The 19,119-nt window shown below is 41.2% G+C and overlaps 2 protein-coding genes across 19 annotated transcripts in view; one reads left to right on the forward strand and one right to left on the reverse strand.

Annotated features, from left to right (window-relative positions):
- Gefmeso (Guanine nucleotide exchange factor in mesoderm) overlaps nt 1-4,039 on the forward strand; it is a 67,749-nt gene extending 63,710 nt beyond the window's left edge. For 3 of the 4 annotated variants that reach the window (XM_076787913.1, XM_076787911.1, XM_076787912.1), the window contains one exon: nt 353-4,039. In XM_076787913.1, the coding sequence (XP_076644028.1) occupies nt 353-1,433 (1,081 nt within the window). In that variant the 3' untranslated portion in view covers nt 1,434-4,039. The remainder of the gene's footprint in view (nt 1-352) is intronic. The other variant, XM_076787914.1, reaches the window with a different exon arrangement.
- Nucleotides 2,980-18,758, reverse strand: Hppy (MAP4K3-like protein hppy). Of its 15 annotated transcripts, none has more exons than XM_076787925.1 (22): nt 18,481-18,758; nt 18,349-18,406; nt 17,948-18,103; nt 17,640-17,872; nt 17,300-17,563; nt 17,008-17,203; nt 16,849-16,943; nt 16,658-16,725; nt 16,107-16,190; nt 15,206-15,244; nt 14,538-14,591; nt 13,759-13,826; nt 13,364-13,510; nt 12,374-12,549; nt 11,916-12,120; nt 11,657-11,840; nt 11,253-11,530; nt 11,091-11,174; nt 10,919-11,011; nt 10,490-10,616; nt 6,155-10,412; nt 2,980-6,122 (listed from the first exon to the last, which is right to left on the reverse strand). In XM_076787925.1, exons 1-21 carry the CDS (start codon nt 18,589-18,591, stop codon nt 10,313-10,315), a joined length of 2,820 nt encoding a protein of 939 aa, XP_076644040.1. In that variant the 5' UTR covers nt 18,592-18,758; the 3' UTR covers nt 2,980-6,122; nt 6,155-10,312. The 15 variants fall into 15 exon arrangements, with proteins under 15 accessions (XP_076644040.1, XP_076644038.1, XP_076644048.1 ...); XM_076787923.1 differs by having other exon boundaries at nt 16,843-16,943; XM_076787933.1 differs by lacking the exon at nt 13,364-13,510 and having other exon boundaries at nt 16,843-16,943.
- Between the last annotated feature and the right edge of the window lie 361 nt (nt 18,759-19,119).

Here is a 19,119-nt window from a genome sequence, read left to right on the forward strand (position 1 = left end):
CATGTCGAGAGTTGCTTAAGTCGCGCAGCAATGAAGGTAGTCCCGAGGAGCGCGCTGTAAAATTTTTGCTACGGAGAACAGTGATCAATTTTATCGTTTATCTTTTATCAACGCTTTGCACTGAAACCTCTTCGGAACTCGGAAATCACGACGATCTTAGAAATTATTTTGTTCGTACCACACTTCAATATTATAATGGCAACTTATTATCACCGTTTTGAATTGCGGTACGATCATTTTTGTTGTTAACGACGCCTCGGAGTCGTCACTAGAAGGCAAAGGGTTGAAACTAACATTTTCGAGAGAAGCCTCAAGAACTTAGCCATAATCGTTTTCATAAAATTTCCGACAGGTATGCCTCAACGTGCCAGCCTCAGGGACGGATCGCCAAGTTTCCCACGTCCGTCTCCACCTCCACGTCGACCTTCTTCTGTTCCCTGGACGACACCTTGACGGACGCCTACTCGGAGATTCACATGTCCTCTTCCACGACCACGAACATTCACCCGGACCACAAGATCTACAGGGCGAACACCAGCGGCAGCTCCACCATCTTCAAGAACGTGCTGTCGAAGGCTGGCAGCCGTCTCCAGGGGCTAAGAAACACGATGAGCACGGAGACCCTGGAGTGCAGCGAGGAGCTGGAACGTACGAAGTACTTCCGGTCGTTGAGCACGGGCAAACTGAAGAAGAAGGGCAAGCTGAAGCACTCGAGGGAGTCGTCCTCGGACGTCGAAGAGCTCGTAGGCTGTGCTGCCAGAGGATCTTCGGATTCTAGAGTCCCGTCGCTGTATTACAAACAAGGTAGCTCCTGTTTGGGTGCCCGGATCGCTCAATCGGACTACGCGGATCCTTCTGTGCTGTTCTCGGAGAGCAAACGACTTCAATCGGCGATCACGACTGGCGGTCAGACCAAGGAGAAAGAGGACGAGGAGATCGTGGAGAGCAGGGAGAGCGAGACGGACAGCTTCTACGAGCGGTCCTTCGAGACGATAGAGAACTACGTGGACGCGGACGTCGACGACGCGTTCAGAGACAGTGCAATATTCAGCGACATCGAGGAGGTTCTGGTGGCTAGACCCTTCTCAGGACACGAGGAGGCGTCCTTTAAGAGCAAAATAGCGCCTCCGGTTCCCGCGAAAAGGAAGACTGAGACTTCCACCTTGACAGTGAACCGGGAGACGTTGAATGTGAAGTGCAAGCCGAACGTCGCACAAAAGCCAGACTATTTGAAGGCGAAGCCCGTAGTGAAAGACTTCGATTACCCGAACTCCCGTTTGCCTGATAGTGCAGCGTGTCAGCACTCTAACATTGGTTTGCATGTTAGTTGTAAGGAGAACGGGGAGGACAGGGACGACGTGTCTGCGGGCCAGAGCCAGGCGGGTTGGGTCAGGAAGATCGTGGGTCAGCTGCAGGGTCACGTCGAGACATAATTTATACCAATGAATGTGTACAAAACCCCGCCGCGTGGGGAACCTTACACGAATTTCACGTTTGTCCGCGTTCTTAACCCTTTTGACATTGACGGACGTTCGCTGATGAAAAATTTGGTTCTTTTTGTTTTGATGGGGGATGGTCAAGGACGGTGGAGACGAATGTTGCTGTATAGGACATCTTGAAAGGGTTAAGAGATCCATGTCCAGATCAATAATACTCGCCAAAGGGGTTAGAGAGTTTGCGATAAAGTACAATGTTTGAGATTATATTTTATTACGAAGGTGGGAGAGATTCAAGGTGACGAATATACTGTGGATTTTATGTGTTTGAGAGAGTTTCATGGCAAAGATAATTTCTGCATACAAATCCGCAGTATCGTGATGGGTGCGAGTTCTTTGAGAGTGAACGAGTAACATTGATCTAGACGACACTCGGATACTGTATTGGCAAGCATAATATGTACATACATAGGTAACATTTTTTATTTTTAATTTGTCTTTTCCTCTTACGAATGCCGCGATACCTTTCTTTTTACGTTTATCAATGATGCCGCAAAGCGTTTCGTACGATCCAGGAGGGAAAAGAGAAGATCGAATAAATAGTCGTTATGTACACATTACGTTTCCCTTTATGCTACTTGTGCCTTACATCAACTATTTCTCACGCAAACATGAAGGTCCGGTGTTCGACCGCGCGTACGCTTGTACAAGATCGAAACGAATACTGCCGTACGATTTTTCTCGTATCACGTGAGCTAGTGGTAGTTAGAAGAAATGATTTATAAGTGATAATTTTCATTTTAACGTTACATCGTATTTAATCCTTGTCATACGGAAATTTTATGCGAATAATACAGGGGGTAATTATCGAGGACTCTTAATGTTGATCTCGATCAGAAATTTAAATATCGTTGCGTTGTTTGTTGTTATTGGAACATTTCTAGGAGCTTGATGTGGGAGGAGTGTTTGTTAACGAGAGTTCTAATCACCCTGTATTGTTACCCTGAATTTAATCATGAATTCTGTTGCTATCGGGTCGTTGGTCGGACTTATCCGTAAATCGTTGCATCGACTGAATACTGTAAACGTCGATGAACGTTCGAGTAACTCGTTAGGGTTTCGACGAGTCGCATTATCCCCGAACAATAAACAGGCTCGTTCAAGCGAACGCAAAACAGCGATGCAAGCAGATTTTTATTTTTTATTTATTCGGGAAACCCGACGAGCTCGTTGTTTGTACTGAACTCGTAAGTTTAATTCGCGACCAATCAATCGGATTATTATCAGTATTCATTTGTTTGTCATTTATGTTTCCAATTAAAATGATTACGATTCAGTGATTCAATTTATTTTTTAGAACTATACCTGCGCACAGTGTTATACACGGTTGGCAAGAACTATAGTCGACAGTTTCGCATAGCGCAAGTTGTATGCGAAATTCGTTTAGCACCTAAGACGACCGAATACTTTTACGATCAACCGAGAGGAGATTCGACGAATTGCACCTGCTGGGAAGACGAGGATTCGCAAGAAGACACGAAGATTACTTCAGGTAGGTTTTATTACGAGAGTGTCTATTTACAGAGGTTTGGCTAGACGTGCTTACAGATACAAGTGAAATGATAAATAAACGTTCATAAATTAGCTACGCAATACTGTATTTATAAAAAGGAAAAGTGAATTGACTAAAGGAGGTGTGAGAAGCTTCGCGTGAACTGAAAAAACGATCCACTCGTTATACACATTATATACAATCGCAACGACTATGGTACACTTAAACCGTACATTGTTGCTTCTCGAATCGGAGCGTGCGCGTCCGACGAGGATCTTCCAAGCTTCTTTAGTCCCGGTTACGAATATAAATATAAAGAATAAATTAAGATTCTCGTTTACAGAGTTTCCACGGTCGCCGAGACGCGTTTCGCATAGGCATCGATCATTCCTAAAATCAATCCTCGACTTCTCCGCACACCCTTTCGATACGTTGTGTACAATTCTGGTCCGTTTCGGTGCGGAATTATTTCACTGATCCAGAGAAAAACCAAATCGAGAACTTTTGATTCTCGATACTGTTCGGTTTCCCGTGCTTTAAACGTGGTGTTTCTCGCATCGAAAGGGTGGAACCAGCGTTTCTCCAACCCTTGGCGACCTTTCAAACTTCTAATTGGAAATCAAGAGGCCTAGGACACCAAAGACATAAGCGCAGTAGTTTTACGATGCTTTAATATTTTTTTCCCGAGGGTCCGCCATACAGGGGAGGGGGTTGGAAAAAGTTGGTAAGATTTCCTATGCGACGTCTCCTTAAACCTAAAGTTCATTTATGCGATAACAACGCGCGGTCCTCCTACTCCACTTGTAAGAATAATTTCGTTAATCGTCGTACCTATTCGCAGCTAAAGCTTTGGTTAATAACGTGCTATTGACATATTGACAATCTCCTCGTAGTTCCTTAAACTGAGCGCGAACCAACCACGAAATCGTTTCCATCCTCAATCCGCGCCGATTTATATCTCTTTTACACTTCCTCTTTAAAGAATTTTATTAAATATATATTTATATAATATTTGTATTCATATATATATATATATATCTTTTTCTCTGTTTCTTCTTCACGTATTTCTCGTTTTGTTTCGTTTCCTCTACGCGCCAGCTCGTCGTGTCTACAATACGAACTTGCCTCTCAAAAGATTCTTTTGCGTTAGCCCACTTCCACCGGAAACATAATACACACAGCTGATCGAAAATCGAGGGCCAATCGAACAGCATCTGTGACAACTCTGCACCCTGACTGCCAGAATTACAAATTAACGTCTCCCAGTTAAAATTTAGTCGACTCGAATCTTGATTTCTCGAAAGAAAACCGTGCGGAGTACAAATCAGAAAGTTTTACAGGATGTTTCTCCCAAAGTTAAAGTGTTTTATGCCAGCCTCGCTTCGTCCACTTTGCTCGGCTGAATATTGTTAAACGAATGCAACAACAGAATGTTCGCCTGCGCCAACAGTGGAAGTATCCTGTAATACCGAAATCATTCCGTGTGTAGAGGCAAGGACATCGATCTGGTCAATATGGACAGGTACATGTTATCGCTGTACTAATTGTCCTACTGCTACAGAGATCTACAACTTTGTTTCAACTGTACGAATGGTTCAAGAACACGGGAACGATCAACCTCTCAATTCCATAAGCTACTCTTGCGTGGAATCGTCGACTTGATCTGAACGCGATACTCCGCTAAATACACGCGGCAGGCACAGAAATCATGGCAAAACAGGACTGTAGACAACTCCACACGAAGACAAATAAATTTGAATATACTTTTGAAAAAGTTTGTGCATTGAGTTTCTAATTTTTCTAAAGATTTTCGTTCAAAGGAACCTCGTAACGTTCTTCGGATTGTCAAAGTCAATTTTCTCAGAAACCAAAGACCGTACGATAAAATTCCAAAGCAGATTTTCTGTTCGTTTTTCCTCCGTAGAATCGTCTAGGTTGTGGCCACGATTTCTGTGCCGCCCGGTGTACGCGTCATAAGACGATAAAAACGAAATACACTTCAGCTATGCACTATATTCAACGAAACTCTATTGAGGGATGTGATTAAAATTTTGTGGTCGAGGTGTCAGGTTGTCGGAGGGATTTCGGACCTTTGTACAGAAGTCCGAAGTTCCTCCGACCACCCAACGGAACACGGATATGTAGAATCTGCGTACGAGACGTGTCAGGGAGTACGATATACTCTCGTCTTCGGTATCCTGTTAAAACTCGCACTCCTCGTCGTATTCTCTCGCGTCGGACGTGGCCGATCACATTCCGCCGAAACGCGCGTGCTCTCGTCGCTGTGAATGAAATTATTGTCTTGATAATGATACAAAACTTTGCCAGGTAACATTGCAGAGTGTAGCTACTGACGACGTTATTGAAGTAGATTTCTGAACTCGGTTACACGTACGTTCCACGGTAAAGAAGAAATATCGAACGACTACGTGTTTCTCTCGTGAACGCGCGTCGAGAGTATCGGTAATATATCCAGGAGGCGAATAGTCCCGTTACATTCCCCGAGAAATCATTTTCCACCGAAGAAACGTGCGAGCAAATTGTGCGTGAAACCAGCTGAATAATCGTTAGAGGGGCGCGATCGAATGGTGTCCTGGTTATATTACCAATGCAAATGTATCCTTTGTACATTACACACTATACACACACTTCTTTTTCCAAGCGCATTCGCCAGACTCCTCGCGTCTTGAATTGGTTCCAATCGCCTATATCACACCGTTACACATCCACCGGAATATTTCCCACGTTTTGCCGCTCCGCAACCGTTATTAATTCCCCTCGGTAATAATTACGCATTACACGAACGCAGGATACGAAACGCGTTTGGCGAGCTCGGTGTGCTCTAATTATCGAAATATTCTGTGCCGTAGAGTGCGCGTTTCTCGCGAACAAAATTGCAGATCACAGCTCGGCTCCGCGAACAGTTTTCTGTACAGGCGAAACAGAAGAACGAACGTCGGCGACTCGGTTATTACAAAATAAATGATCTCCTTCTGTATAGTGACGATACAACGTCTCCTAATGGTACACAAGTCGCGGACACAGGGAAGACATCTCTTTACACCGTTTCGCTTTTCTTTTTACAAGGTCCGCCGACACGATCCAACATTCTCTCTCTCTCTCTCTCTCTCTCTCTCTCTCTCTCTCTCTCTCTCTCTCACTCCACAAGTTGTACAATTTGATTACAAGTGTTTTTTTCTCGGTTTCTTTTCTCTACAGCGTTTGATTGCTTAAGCACTGATTGTAACTGCGAGCTAGCCGTCGACACGCGAATATACACACCGCGACGCGGACCTGCTTGGTTCCCTGAAAAACGTCTCTGTCGCCTCTAATGCCACATCGACGTGTACAAACAGCGTAGAATCGTCTCCGTCTCTATTCGATCGTTTGCTCGAGCTATTTCGTTCAGTTTGTGCGTGCACGGTTCGACTCTACTTCGAGTGCTTCGACTTTAACGCGTCGCCAGCCTCTTGCGCAAGCTGCCCCATGGAATGACGACATCGGGCTGATTCTACCGGGGAAAACTGCGTCGAAAATGTACAGCGAGATTTTTCCGTTCGAGACTTCGTTGTCGAGAAAATCGGGCTTGAAGATCTCCCATGCGCTCGCAGTAGATACGGTCAGCCATGCGCTCGCAGTAGATACGGCCAGCCATGCGCAGACATCCGACACGTTTCTCTGGAGAACGGAGCCGTATAAAACAATTTTATTCTACACTTTCGACGCAGTTTTTCACGGAGAATCGGCCTGCGTTAAATGACTAATTGTTTTCTAATTAATTAGGTCTATCGATTTTTAAGAAATCAATATAAGGAACAGATATGGGGCTAATAGGCTTTTCGGGACGAGGTTTGGGTAGTTGTCTTCTATTTTGAAAGGCTCGCAGCTTGCCTGGAGGTAGCCGACGCGTTACCAGAACGTGAAACGTGCTAAAACGTCGTGCTTGAAGAAACAAGCGCGTCCAACCGGCCTAAACTAAGTATGCAAGACAGGAGTGACATTCGATGCAGCGAAGTGATCTATCTTGGACACATTCTGAACACAATCATTTCAATTTGTTCGTCAAAAGAATCGCCAGCGCGTTATCGCTCTATCTCGAAACGCAACGCATGTTCTATTTTGCAGTAACAAATCCCGCGATACGACCGTGTCTCGGCATCGATGGCGCTTCTGCCGAGAGAACTATGCCCAGCCACGTATCTTCTCCAATGTTCTCTGTCGTCTTGGTGAGCTTTCGGGCATGAAAGTTGAATCGACCATCGATGCCTCGACACTGAATACACAACGAATGTAACGTAATTAGTTACCGGTAATAAGCAGTCGGATATGAGACTATCATAGTAAACATTTAATAGCGTAATACTTTCTTTAGTAACCTACTTCCTATTTACAGAGCAAATCTTCATATAAAATACCAAAATATCTCAACATTTCCAAGATAATTTTACTCTGTCCATCCGTCTTTCCTAGTTCAATTTTTACATCTCGACTCTTGCTGTTTGCAAATCAGTGCGGTCTGTCGGTTTGCAATCAATGTATCTACAATGGATGGAAAAGTGCCAGATACCATAATTATTACAACACTGCTAATCTCGCGTCCGTGAGAGGGCACGGACGCGAGGATCGAATTCAATGGAATAGAATCGGTATCAAATCATTCTCTATATATATCGTGACAAGCTGTATACGTGTGACGAATCGTTAATAGATCTCTTTATATTTAATTATACTTTCTAATTATTCGTTATTTACCTAATATTTTTATTTCTCAAAGGCCCAATGAAGAATTACGTGATATCGGATACACACTAATATTAAAATAGAAATCTGCATTTAGTCTAACAGAATTTGTTTAGCTACACGAAAAAGCATTGTTCAATTAATCTCCTTAATCGTTGAAATTCTCAACATCGAATGTCTTGCTTTCGATTAATTTGATTACGTTGGTAGTTAGACGGCTAACAACCTAGATTACACGTTACGACTTCAACTTTTTTTTATCGATTACGTCTAGATCCGTCAGAGGATCTCTTCAGACGTTTCTAAATCCGATTAATGTTCTTTTCCTTTTTCCAAGCGATCGTTAAAGCGAGATCTATTATTCTCTTGTTAGCTTCGAGTGTTGTTTTTCCTCTCACGTTTAAGAATCATTGCGTAACAATCGATTCGTTTAAAATTCTAGAAACTTAAATTTCGAAAGCTGGTACCTCTAAACCTAACGTAACAGTAGTAGGTAATACAATTATAAATCTAACACAAACGTACAAGCGCTATCTTGTCTTTTATTCCATGCGAATTGCTGCATGCAACTCATCGTTAATTTCTCTATTTATACGCGTTTAAATTCATCGTCTTGACGTCTGTCCCGAGCAAGACTGCATTACTTTTCCGCGACGGAAACGTGTTAAATGAGTATTATTAAATTACATAAACAATATAGACAGTTCCCTCGATAAATAAAAAGGTCTATTTACAAACGATTAAAACGTTACTTCTAATATCAGTGCAGATTGAAGTTATTTTTTCGTTTCTTCTTTTTTCTTCATATTTTTCGGACGAACGTTACTTACAAACAGAAACTATATCGCGCGCTGCTCGTGCGAAGGAATATATCACATAGTGTCGATTAACGCTAATTCAACGTAAAGTCATAGTAAAATTATAAATCAACGTAAAATCTCCAACTCGGCGAGTTGTAAAATACTGCGTGCAATCGTTTCCCGACGATAGAGTCAACGTAATCTCGACGATCAAGAAGCGAAACGTAAATTCGAAAATGCGCCGTGCAACTCTCGCAACAATGTTTTACTCTGAACTATACATCATCCAGCACTCTTCCTCCTGAATACACTGTCTCGCGTATTTAAGAAAGTCTTTCGCGAATAAGAAATTATTATTTCTCCCCAGTCTTAGAAGCCAATCACGCAACTTCCCGTCGTCTCCGAAGAAAAATACCAACGTCTCATTGATATATATATCTGCAGGCGTTCCAATTGTCGGAACAAAAAAAAAGAATGTTCTTTTCCCCGAAACGCATGAGACGCATGATCGTGTTCATAAAATACATACTTCCTTTCTTTAAGTGAATCTTAATCGAAAGAAACACGAGGTGTGTATCGTTTCTAATTTTTTCGTTTAGGATTGATTATCAATGCTAAGAATTAATCACGTAATTGAAAATGTTCCACGGTTGTACATAGATTAGTCGGTTTATGTACTAAAACGCTCTTCCGGATCTGATCAAACGAAGAATCATTTGCTAAGCCGTTCTCCCACATATACGCTTCTTAAAATAAATCATTTATGATTGCCATCATAAACTACTTTGCCGTGTATACTGTATTTCCATAGTACAATTGTCCAAAATTAGAGACACTGATGAACGCAATGTCTTATTAAAATAACTTTGATGCAACAGCCCGATGCCTACCAAAGCAAAACTTATACGAAACAATCGTGATTTTCGACAGTTCATTTCCACAGAAATAATACACCGCTCGATCCGAAGTCCCGTAAAACTGGCCATCCCGTGATTAATTTCTATTTAAATCGTTGTCTCTGTTGCTGGTCTATACTACTTAGACTATCTTTGGCCAATACCTTACTCCGCCTTCAATGAATTCGTGTCCAGGATGTAAAGGATTTTCCTATATTATGGTACAGTCTAAAAATCATTCTAAAAATATAAATATTCGTATATCTACAACTGGCCGTGCGCGTTAGACACGGTTCTCATAATTTTAAAATGTATTTATACGATCAGATTGAGTTGAAATTCGAACGGATAATTTTAAAACGAATACTCGAGTCTACAGATTTCTGCTTGGCATGCTATTTTGTTCCATCCAAGTGAATCGATCGGTATAAGCTTTATTTTGTCAGGCATAAGGGCGAATTTACACATTACTTCAAATATATTCCTGCTTCCTTTCGATATTCCATTCTCTCTCACTCTCTCTCTCTCTTTTTCTAATTTATTTTTTTGTGTATTTTAGATTTCGATCCCTAAATCCTAAATCTCTTTTTCGTTTAAAAATGTCCTCGGTAAATAACTCAGTTTATGGAGCATCGACTATATCGAGAACAGTGACGAAAAAACGTGCACGCCGACTCTTGCTCTCTTTCTCTCTCTCGCTCTCTCTCTGTCTTGTTCGCTTTTAAAAAGAATAATGAACAATATTCTCTTACCAACGTCGACCACTGCCTCTATCAGTACAGTCTCGTTTTGTTTTTTTTTTTTTACTTTACACGCAGTCTCTGTGACAATCACGAATCACTTGCGACACACCGATCGAGCGCGTTCACAGTTGGAAGACGCTGCTTTCTAGTAACTGGCCTCGTGCCCAGCAAGTATGTACAAGTCCGCTCCCTCAGATTCTGTCAGCGTGCCTGACTGGACCAAGTGACTCTCCAACATCACCACCCTGTTGACAAAAATTTGTCAGTCAATCACGATCGACCGTCCCCTAAATTTTTCCACGTTGAAAGAGGCATCACATACTTATCGGATCCTAGCAATCTGTACGTTCTACTTGGGTCGCTGATCTCTTGCGTAACTTCGCCATTCTTAAAACTCCTACCTTGCATACCATGCTTGTGGAATGCTAGTACGCTATCTGGCAAGCAGACTGGAGCAAACAGTTAGTATGCGTTGTTATTAGACTGCGGATCCTTGTGCATTTAGAGCTAACAACTAGATTTTACGCGCTTATAAAACGTCTGGTTTAATAAGACTTTTAACTTTTGACAGGGCAAACAAATTTTGCATAGATTCTATTAGGTCAGTGCAACAGTTCGTGCCCGATTCCTTGTTGTATCTTGATATGAAATAGGTCATAAACTGTGGCACCGACCTGATATTTTCCGTAATTAGCTACCATATTACTTAAAAATCTTCTTTATATTTTCCATTAAAAAATGGGAAACTTACTGATGGACTCGATTTGAAAGTTGAAATGCAACTCCGACATTTGCTTTCTTGTCGATCTGGGCTTCCCCTGCAGCGTCACCACTTTCACTACGTCTAAAAAATCACGGTTCAAGTGACAATCGAAGTACAATCTCGCACAAAGATTATTTCCATACGGAAAGTATACACTTACTGTCGTAACACACTAGTATAGCATTTTTCTCCAACTGAGTTACATTGATGACATGAAGGTTTTCTCTTCTTGGTATCACAGTGGCTACAAAAATACGTCTCGGTTAGGTTTTCGAGTTGTTTCAAAGCGAGAATCGAATGATTAGAATAAACGGGAATATACCTGAACCATCCATGTCTTCCAGTTCGTCGCTGTGAAACCAGCTCGCCCCCGAATTCATGTTGATCAAGTCCAGTTTCAATTTGTTCTGCTGATATGGTTGTTTCACGGACACGCACACCATCGGATACTCCATCTCGGGCGTGATAATAATCTCGAACACGTTCAACGGCGAGGGGAGGGGGCAGTCGAAGTGCTTCAGGAGCATGAACTTGTTCAGCGGGTCGTACCATTGCATCAGGAATATTCCCGTGGGCATCGCACCGCAAAGATACTTGTACCTGCATCATTAAACCTTTCAATGTTATCGATCTGCGGTCAGTCTCACAATTGATGGCACACACTTTCAGAGTAACTTTTTTGACTGTACAATACCGACTGTATGTGCGACAAAAAGTTCTACACACCCATTGTACGGGTTTCTGCCAACGCAACACTTGGTGCATCCCTTGGTGTCTGGAACCTTGGTGGTCAGCGCAAACTTCCTCGGGACTAATCTCTCTGGTATTTTGTTCATGTGCAGTGAAAACCTGTGGCTCTGTTTGCTCTGCATTGCTAATAAGTCGTGTCTGTATAGTTGCGGGGTTTTGCCTAAAAAGGTACATTCACTTTTAGAGATACGACAAACTAGTTCTCGCTTCGATCAACCAAGAAATATCGTCTTACCAGACAAAGACATGAGAACGTCTTTGATGACGTACATCCAGATCGTACGTCTGGGGTACAGCTGGTCTATAGCAGTTTCATGGAGCTCGTTTAGGTTCAAGTTGTAAATTCCTTCCTCCGCTGCGATTAGTAGGTGCTGATCCCTTGTGTCTGGATGGATCCAACTGGCGGTGCAGTGTATTCTTAAGGGACAGCCGTTGAATACCTAATTGAAAGGTTCTTCTTTAATATAGCGTTACAAATTGATTAACACTGGATTTACGGAGCACTAAAAGTGACAATTTTACATTACTTGATAAAAATGACAAGAATGCGTTTATCTAAATTTTTAGTCATTGTTTAGATAATATATACTCAAAGAAATAAATTTATGAATAATTCCTGTAAATTAAAAATATTGGAACGCGTCCCGTAAACCCAGTGTTAAAAAGCAGACAGAATAAAGATGAGGAGATCACTTTTGAGAAACACGCCCCCATGTGAACTTTGGGTGTAGGCGGCAGTCCATTGCTGATGGGTCTGGGCGGCGTATGGCGTTTCCTGTCCCTTCTTCTTGGTGGGACAGGCGGAGTGTCCGATAATAAGTCCGGACTCATGCCTTCTCTCTCCCCGTCACCCGGCGTCTCGTTTTGGCCTGGCAAAACACTTTTCTGTTAACTGCGAGTCTCGTTATTTCTCTTGGCCGATTAGTTATACAACCTACAATTAATAGACTGCGGATTATATGCATTTACGATAAAATTGAACGCGTGAAAGAGTATAGTCGGATAAGGTGGTAATAAGACGCAACTACCGTGATAATATGAACGTGGTAATCCGATAATTTTAATATAAAATCCACAATTTCAAGTTTCTGGAATTTTTTAAACGTCGATTTTGCAATCAAAAATTCGGAAAAAATTCACGATCGTGTGTGCTATTAGGTGGAATGCCTATGAATTTTTCCGTAATTTTTTGTTGAACAGAACAGTTCAGTATAGAAGTACAGAACAGTATAACTATCCTTGTGGTAGGGCTACTGACTGGACTATCGAATGGTACGATGGAAGATCAATTTGTTTTGGGAGCACAGTTGACCACGTTATCCGTCTATGCCCTTTAGAAACAACAATTAACTGTTGCACAAAGGTCCACAGTCTAGTAATTACTTACATTAATTAATGAGTTATACCGTACGAGAAGTCCAACAGTGGATGGTCTGACAAAGAATTGTTAATTGAAATCTGGTATGTACAGAAATGATGAATAGAGTCGATGCATCGTTATGGTCGTTATCTTAGGAGCTAATGGTACCTTGTCGAGTCTGTTAATGGTAAATGTGTGTCCATGAAAAATGAAGTTCGATGGGCATGCTTTTGAGTTAGCGCTGGACTATTACTTCGAGAAGGAGGCGAGATGACATTAGGGAGGTCTAGAGAAAACGAACTCGAAGATTGTCGTGCTCCTACCATTAGACTGTGAGGACTCGTCTCTAGGACCACTGTCCGAGAGAGACCGTTGACGTTGTCCATTGGCAGCAGTTAGGGATTGTGAACTGCTCACCAGACCATACAACTCGTCCACAGAGCTGTGACGCCTGGGGCTTGCTTGAGATCCTAAGCACCGAACCTACTGTTTATACTACCGCCACGGTTTGTTAAAACCTGTTCAGAACCTCCACATCATTCATGTGACGTGAATCTATGCGTTACAATGCTCTGCTGTAGTTTTTACAGATATCGATGGAAAAGTGTTCGTATGTACAATGCCGTTGTTTGATATGGAAGTCTTGAATGTAGTGTGCTATTTTGTACACATTCTAGTGTGCTAGTAGTATGTACCAGCAACGAATCTAGTTTCTCACCTGACATATTGTAGTACGGGCAGTGCAATTCGCAATCATTCGATGACTCTCCCAGAGGAAGCGTAGCTCTGGAAAAAGAAATGTGTAGACGATATTAGTACGGACGAAGGACATGTGTTTCCTTCCAAAATATAGGCGTTACTGGGTTAGTAAGTAATAAATGATAAATGAACATTAACTGATTTGGAATTAAAGCTTGGAGACAATTTCACGAGACACCAATTATTGTAAATGAAGAAGGTGTAATAGAGAGTATTAGCGGATGAAAGGGAGATAGTGCAAACTGATTATAGTATTAAAAGATTGTACGTAACGCTATAATGACAATTGCTAGATCCGATTGTTTAAGCAGAGGAATGAGACGTTCAGGGAGAGAATGTTACACAAGATAGTATCGTTTAAATGTACAGGACATTTACTAGTAAGCACACTTCGTGGTAAAGCTCGACAATTTACGAAAATATTTCCCCATGAAAGTGGAACTGGGGAACGCAAAAATACAGACGTATTACCTATGGTTAAGTCAGTACATTATGTCACCTTAATTGTTAATGATATTGCTCGTCCGACCGGGAACGGATTGCAAGAGGCAATTAGTGTAAAATTAGAAATCTTCAAGGGATCGAAGCCACACTCTCGCGTACACGTTTGCCGATCGTTCGTTTTTAAATGAAAGCCCATTGCGTTACTTTACAAATAAAAGTAACTAAAATAATAACTGAGCTGTATCTACAACCAAAGACGAAACAATCTACTATTACATTTGGTCAATTACTTACTGCAGGGAATATAGCTGGTCGCAATGCCCACCAACCATCGACATTGCATTCCCCCTGCACACATGAAACTATAATCATATACTATAAAACGATTACATAATTCTTGTCTTAGAAATTCTGTTGAACTTCCGCTCGTTGATATTGAATTAATTACAATATATACGTAAATTCCTGTACACTCCTGCAATCACTATAATAGGCACATGAAAACTTCCACCACCAATATGGTCAACGGATTCGAAACGGAATCGTCTAATAAAAATCTAACATGCAATGAACAGCGTTAACAATACCCTTCTTTCATTGAAGCATACTCTGAAAATGTGAAATGTCACGTAAAAGTATCTGTATATGTGTGACAAGTATATTAATATGCTTGTTACCGTTTCTCGGGGTGTGTGTACAATGCGAATCGTAATAATAATAATAATAATAATAATAAACAAACGTAAAAATGAAGTAAACGCATAATGCAAAATAGCCGAATCAATTCAAATGCTCCTCGCTACGATGCAATAAAAGAAAAGTTGTTAAATGGACGTTGGGGATATCAGTCGATAAATTAACGTGAAGCGCTGCGATATAAAGAAAGTAAAATTCAATGCGTAGCATTAGGAAACGTAAGTGCGAGGTGCAAGGTGCAAGGGAAAAGGGTTACCTGCCAATACCTTAGCAACAACTCCTCATCAATGTACTGCAATAGACTCCTGTTGGGAGAAATTATTAAAATTACAAACTGATCAGAGAAATTAGGTATTTATGATGTATTGAAATAGGAACAAGTTGCGAAAATTAAATCTGGGCAAGGACCAGGCGTAATATAAGAGTCGAGTATCAAGTATCTTGTGTTACATATACTGTGTCAAAATTACTATGTAACAACCACAAAACGAGAATTTGAGTTTCAATTGCGCTTACGCAATTTAAGATAAGAATACATGCTTCACATCCGGTAATCAACTTTTCTTATGCTTTACAGTGCCAATAGTAATATTTAACTTGTTTTCTTTTTTACCGGATGTGCAACATTTATGTAAAAGCTGTTCACAAAATGCTGTTGAACGAAGTAAATGATATTTCCCGTACTTACGTAGAAGGTGCACTCAACACAGCAAGACTTTTTAACATTTATATTCCGAACATGCGATATTCATTGCAAATGCACTGGCATGCATAATCGTCGTCAAATTGCACAAGCAAGTTTACGTAATTAAAATGAAGTGTAAATAAATCGTAAGTATAAAATGTTAAGACGATTGTGCTACTGTCGTCTCTCCACATTAATGACTTTCAATCGTGCTTGTATAGAATAAAAGAAAACAAAAGAAGGATTTTCTACAGACAATTTCCATGTACTGGTTCTCTACAGTTTTCAGCTTCAATGTTTGTCAACAAGGTACCATGCCGTTACATACACATTAACGAAAAACACTTTACTCCAAATTGAACAGAAACGATACGATCTATATTATCAAACATTTCCAACAACTAAAACGTTAATTTGATTCGAGAGTAGTCTAAAGCTGTGTAAAATGTCCACACCAAACTACTTGTACCGTATGCAATTACCTTAAACTCATATGAAATATTTCTGTGCCTGTTTTGCTTCGACGCGATTCTCTATTATCTGTTGTCTCGCTAGCGGCAACAATACTGACACAGAAACAAACTATATCATGTTTTGGGAGAGTACAGCGCTGAATAAACCGAAAGGAATCGTTTTGAAAAAAATTGAAAAAAAAAGAGCAGGTAATGCGCTACCACGATTTAATATTAACACGGATTTACATCTCTTTTGTTTTTATAGGAGACGAAAATCGTTCCTAACTAGTGCAACATATGCAAAGCAAAAGCAGACGTGCCGTATGCAACTTAACATAACACTGCTGTTTCACTTGACTCGCTTCCAAACAATACTGTAATTAATTTTGCGCTTCGGAAAAATCTCTCCTGCAAAGCGGGACAAGTTCTAATTACAGACGATCATTGGACATACAGTGAAACAGCAATTACCATATTAGTGGAAGGACTTTAAAGCGTCAACCCTCCTCCCCACATTTTAGAGTAACATCAAGGGCTACAGTATAATTAATACACATCTGTCTTAAAGGTCTACTTACTTCTCTTGCTCGTCTTCGAATGCAGTACCGATACCACAGTCTGGATGTGCATCACAGTTATGAACAGTCTACAAACGTGGATATGAAAGTAGAATTCATCGTAAACATTAGAGAGTAACGGCACATCAATTCGGAGTAATGAATTACGATAAAATTAATAATAACGCTTCAAATATAAGAGGTACCTTTACATTATTCATGATATCCATAATATCCCATGCTGGACTACCATCTACAGACGGCGATATTACTTCCCTTTGTAATGTTCCATCTAGATTAATTTGATCTAGAACGCGTACGAAATTTATTATTAAACGAGTAATTGCATTTAGGGTCCTACAGTCTCTTACCGTCGCTATCTAATTGCGGTATGGGGCTTTTTGGTCTAGGTCTTGCAGTATGACGCGAAGCGATCCTCTGCGGAACGTTCGGTACGGCTCCGTCTTCATCAGCTTCTAAATCAGTAAACATATGACTAGGATTCGATACCTTTTGCAACAATTCCAAAGCTAAACGTTTGCTCATCTCGCCTTGAAAAAACGCGTGCTGCAACAATAGTATTCGTTGACATTGTCATCCGCGCAAACGTACTGAATTTCTTAATGCTTGTAAGAAAACAGAAATTGTAAAAGAAAGAATAACCTGTAGGAGTTTCTCGGCTGTTGGTCGTTTTTTAGGATTCTTCGTGAGAGCGACCTTCACGAAATTGTGGAATGTCGGACTCCATTTGTCTTTGTCTTTTAATGTCGGCGGCTTGAAGCCGGACTTCGACATGAGAAAAAGCGCTCGCATAGGATGCAGATCGAACATGGGAGGCTGCAACTCCGCCAATTCTATCGCGGTGATACCGCATGCCCAAATATCACAAAGTTGATTGTAGCCGCCTTTCCTTTCTACAGCTGCCACCTGAGAATCATAGACGCGTAAATTTTCTATACAAATTTGGATGCATTTATGCGCTTAATAAACAAACCGAGACTACCTCTGGTGCCATCCAATAGGGTGTGCCGATAAAACTTTTCCTTTTATTAATAGTGGCTGTAATCTGTGCTGAAACTCCAAAGTCGGCTAATTTCACATCCCCAGCTTCGGTTAATAATATGTTGGCACTTTTAATGTCACGATGCATCTTCCCCATACTGTGCAAGTAAGCTAGTCCCAATAGGGTCTCTCTGCACATATACGCTATTTGTATTTCTGATAATGGTCCAGTTACTGTAACCAATTGAAATGTTAAAAATGAACAATGCAAATATTAGGCTAAAGAAGATGCAATGATAAGGATCATACTGTGATATATATCCTGCAGGGAACCACCTCCGCAGTATTCCATACAAATCCATAGTTTATCCCTTCTCAGGTAGCTCCCATAATATGCAATTATGTTTGGGTGCCTGCAATCCTTCATCATCAGGATTTCTTGCTGAATAATTGCAAAATCATCCCCTAAAATATACAAGCGAATAAGAATTAAATAGATGTGATATATTTAGTCGATAGATGTGGGATGCTCTACTTATTGTATTGAGACTATAGGACTCTAAAATGGTACGAAGAAGCAAGGACCAATAGGAATTGCCTTGTATCGAGTACAGAAGAAAGTACGAAACTGGGAGAGGAGTCTACGAATTCGGTGATGTGAATTATGGGTGGGAGGTCAGTAAGGCTGTAAAAAATTTGGGACTGCTCACCTGGTTCCAATTTGATAACCTTAATAGCGGCGAGGTCATTCATGGAAAGTCTTTTGGCCTGCGAAAATAAGTCGAATGCAATGTACGGCGACTGGTCACGGTGTTCGATGAAGAATATCAGGGGTCACAAACCTTGTAAACGTCTCCGTACGTTCCGCTACCTATCCTCTGGATGAGCTCGTACTCATCCTGAGGATTTCGTCGGCTTATGTCACTGGACAATGCGTTCGCGTTCAAAGCCATCGTCGAGCAGAAACGCGTCCAAGCGAACACCTAACGGGCGTGATTAACATCTACAAAGAAGGAATTAACGTTAACGCGTGGACACACATTTGTTCGTCAGAATGTCACTTTCGTCGAAACGTCGCCATTGTTCACAACAGCTCTGAGGTTGGCCGCGTACTCGACCAGCGGTTCCGCGATACATCGATCGGGACCGCGATCGATCGCGACCTCCCCGGGGAGGTCCAAAATTTAAATTGAATTTTTACCGAAATGAAAAACTTTCAAATTCCCGTCGGTTCGAGGGGTTCGAAATCGTGTCCAGTCACTGCGTCCGATGTTTCAGGGGAAAACAATTCGGGTCGCTCCGAAGAGATAAGCACATTGTCGCTGATAGATAACAGAAATTGACAGATTAGATTGCGAAGATCTAAATTGAGAAATTATTAAAAGCTCCTGAATACCATATTTGCGCAATATTCACGCGTTTAACGATGAACGATCCCGATTGAAATGTTTTTTTCTAACCGATTAACGATTAGATTTTTC

This window comes from Halictus rubicundus, chromosome 5, assembly GCF_050948215.1.
Source record: "Halictus rubicundus isolate RS-2024b chromosome 5, iyHalRubi1_principal, whole genome shotgun sequence".
NCBI classification, from domain to species: domain Eukaryota; kingdom Metazoa; phylum Arthropoda; class Insecta; order Hymenoptera; family Halictidae; genus Halictus; species Halictus rubicundus.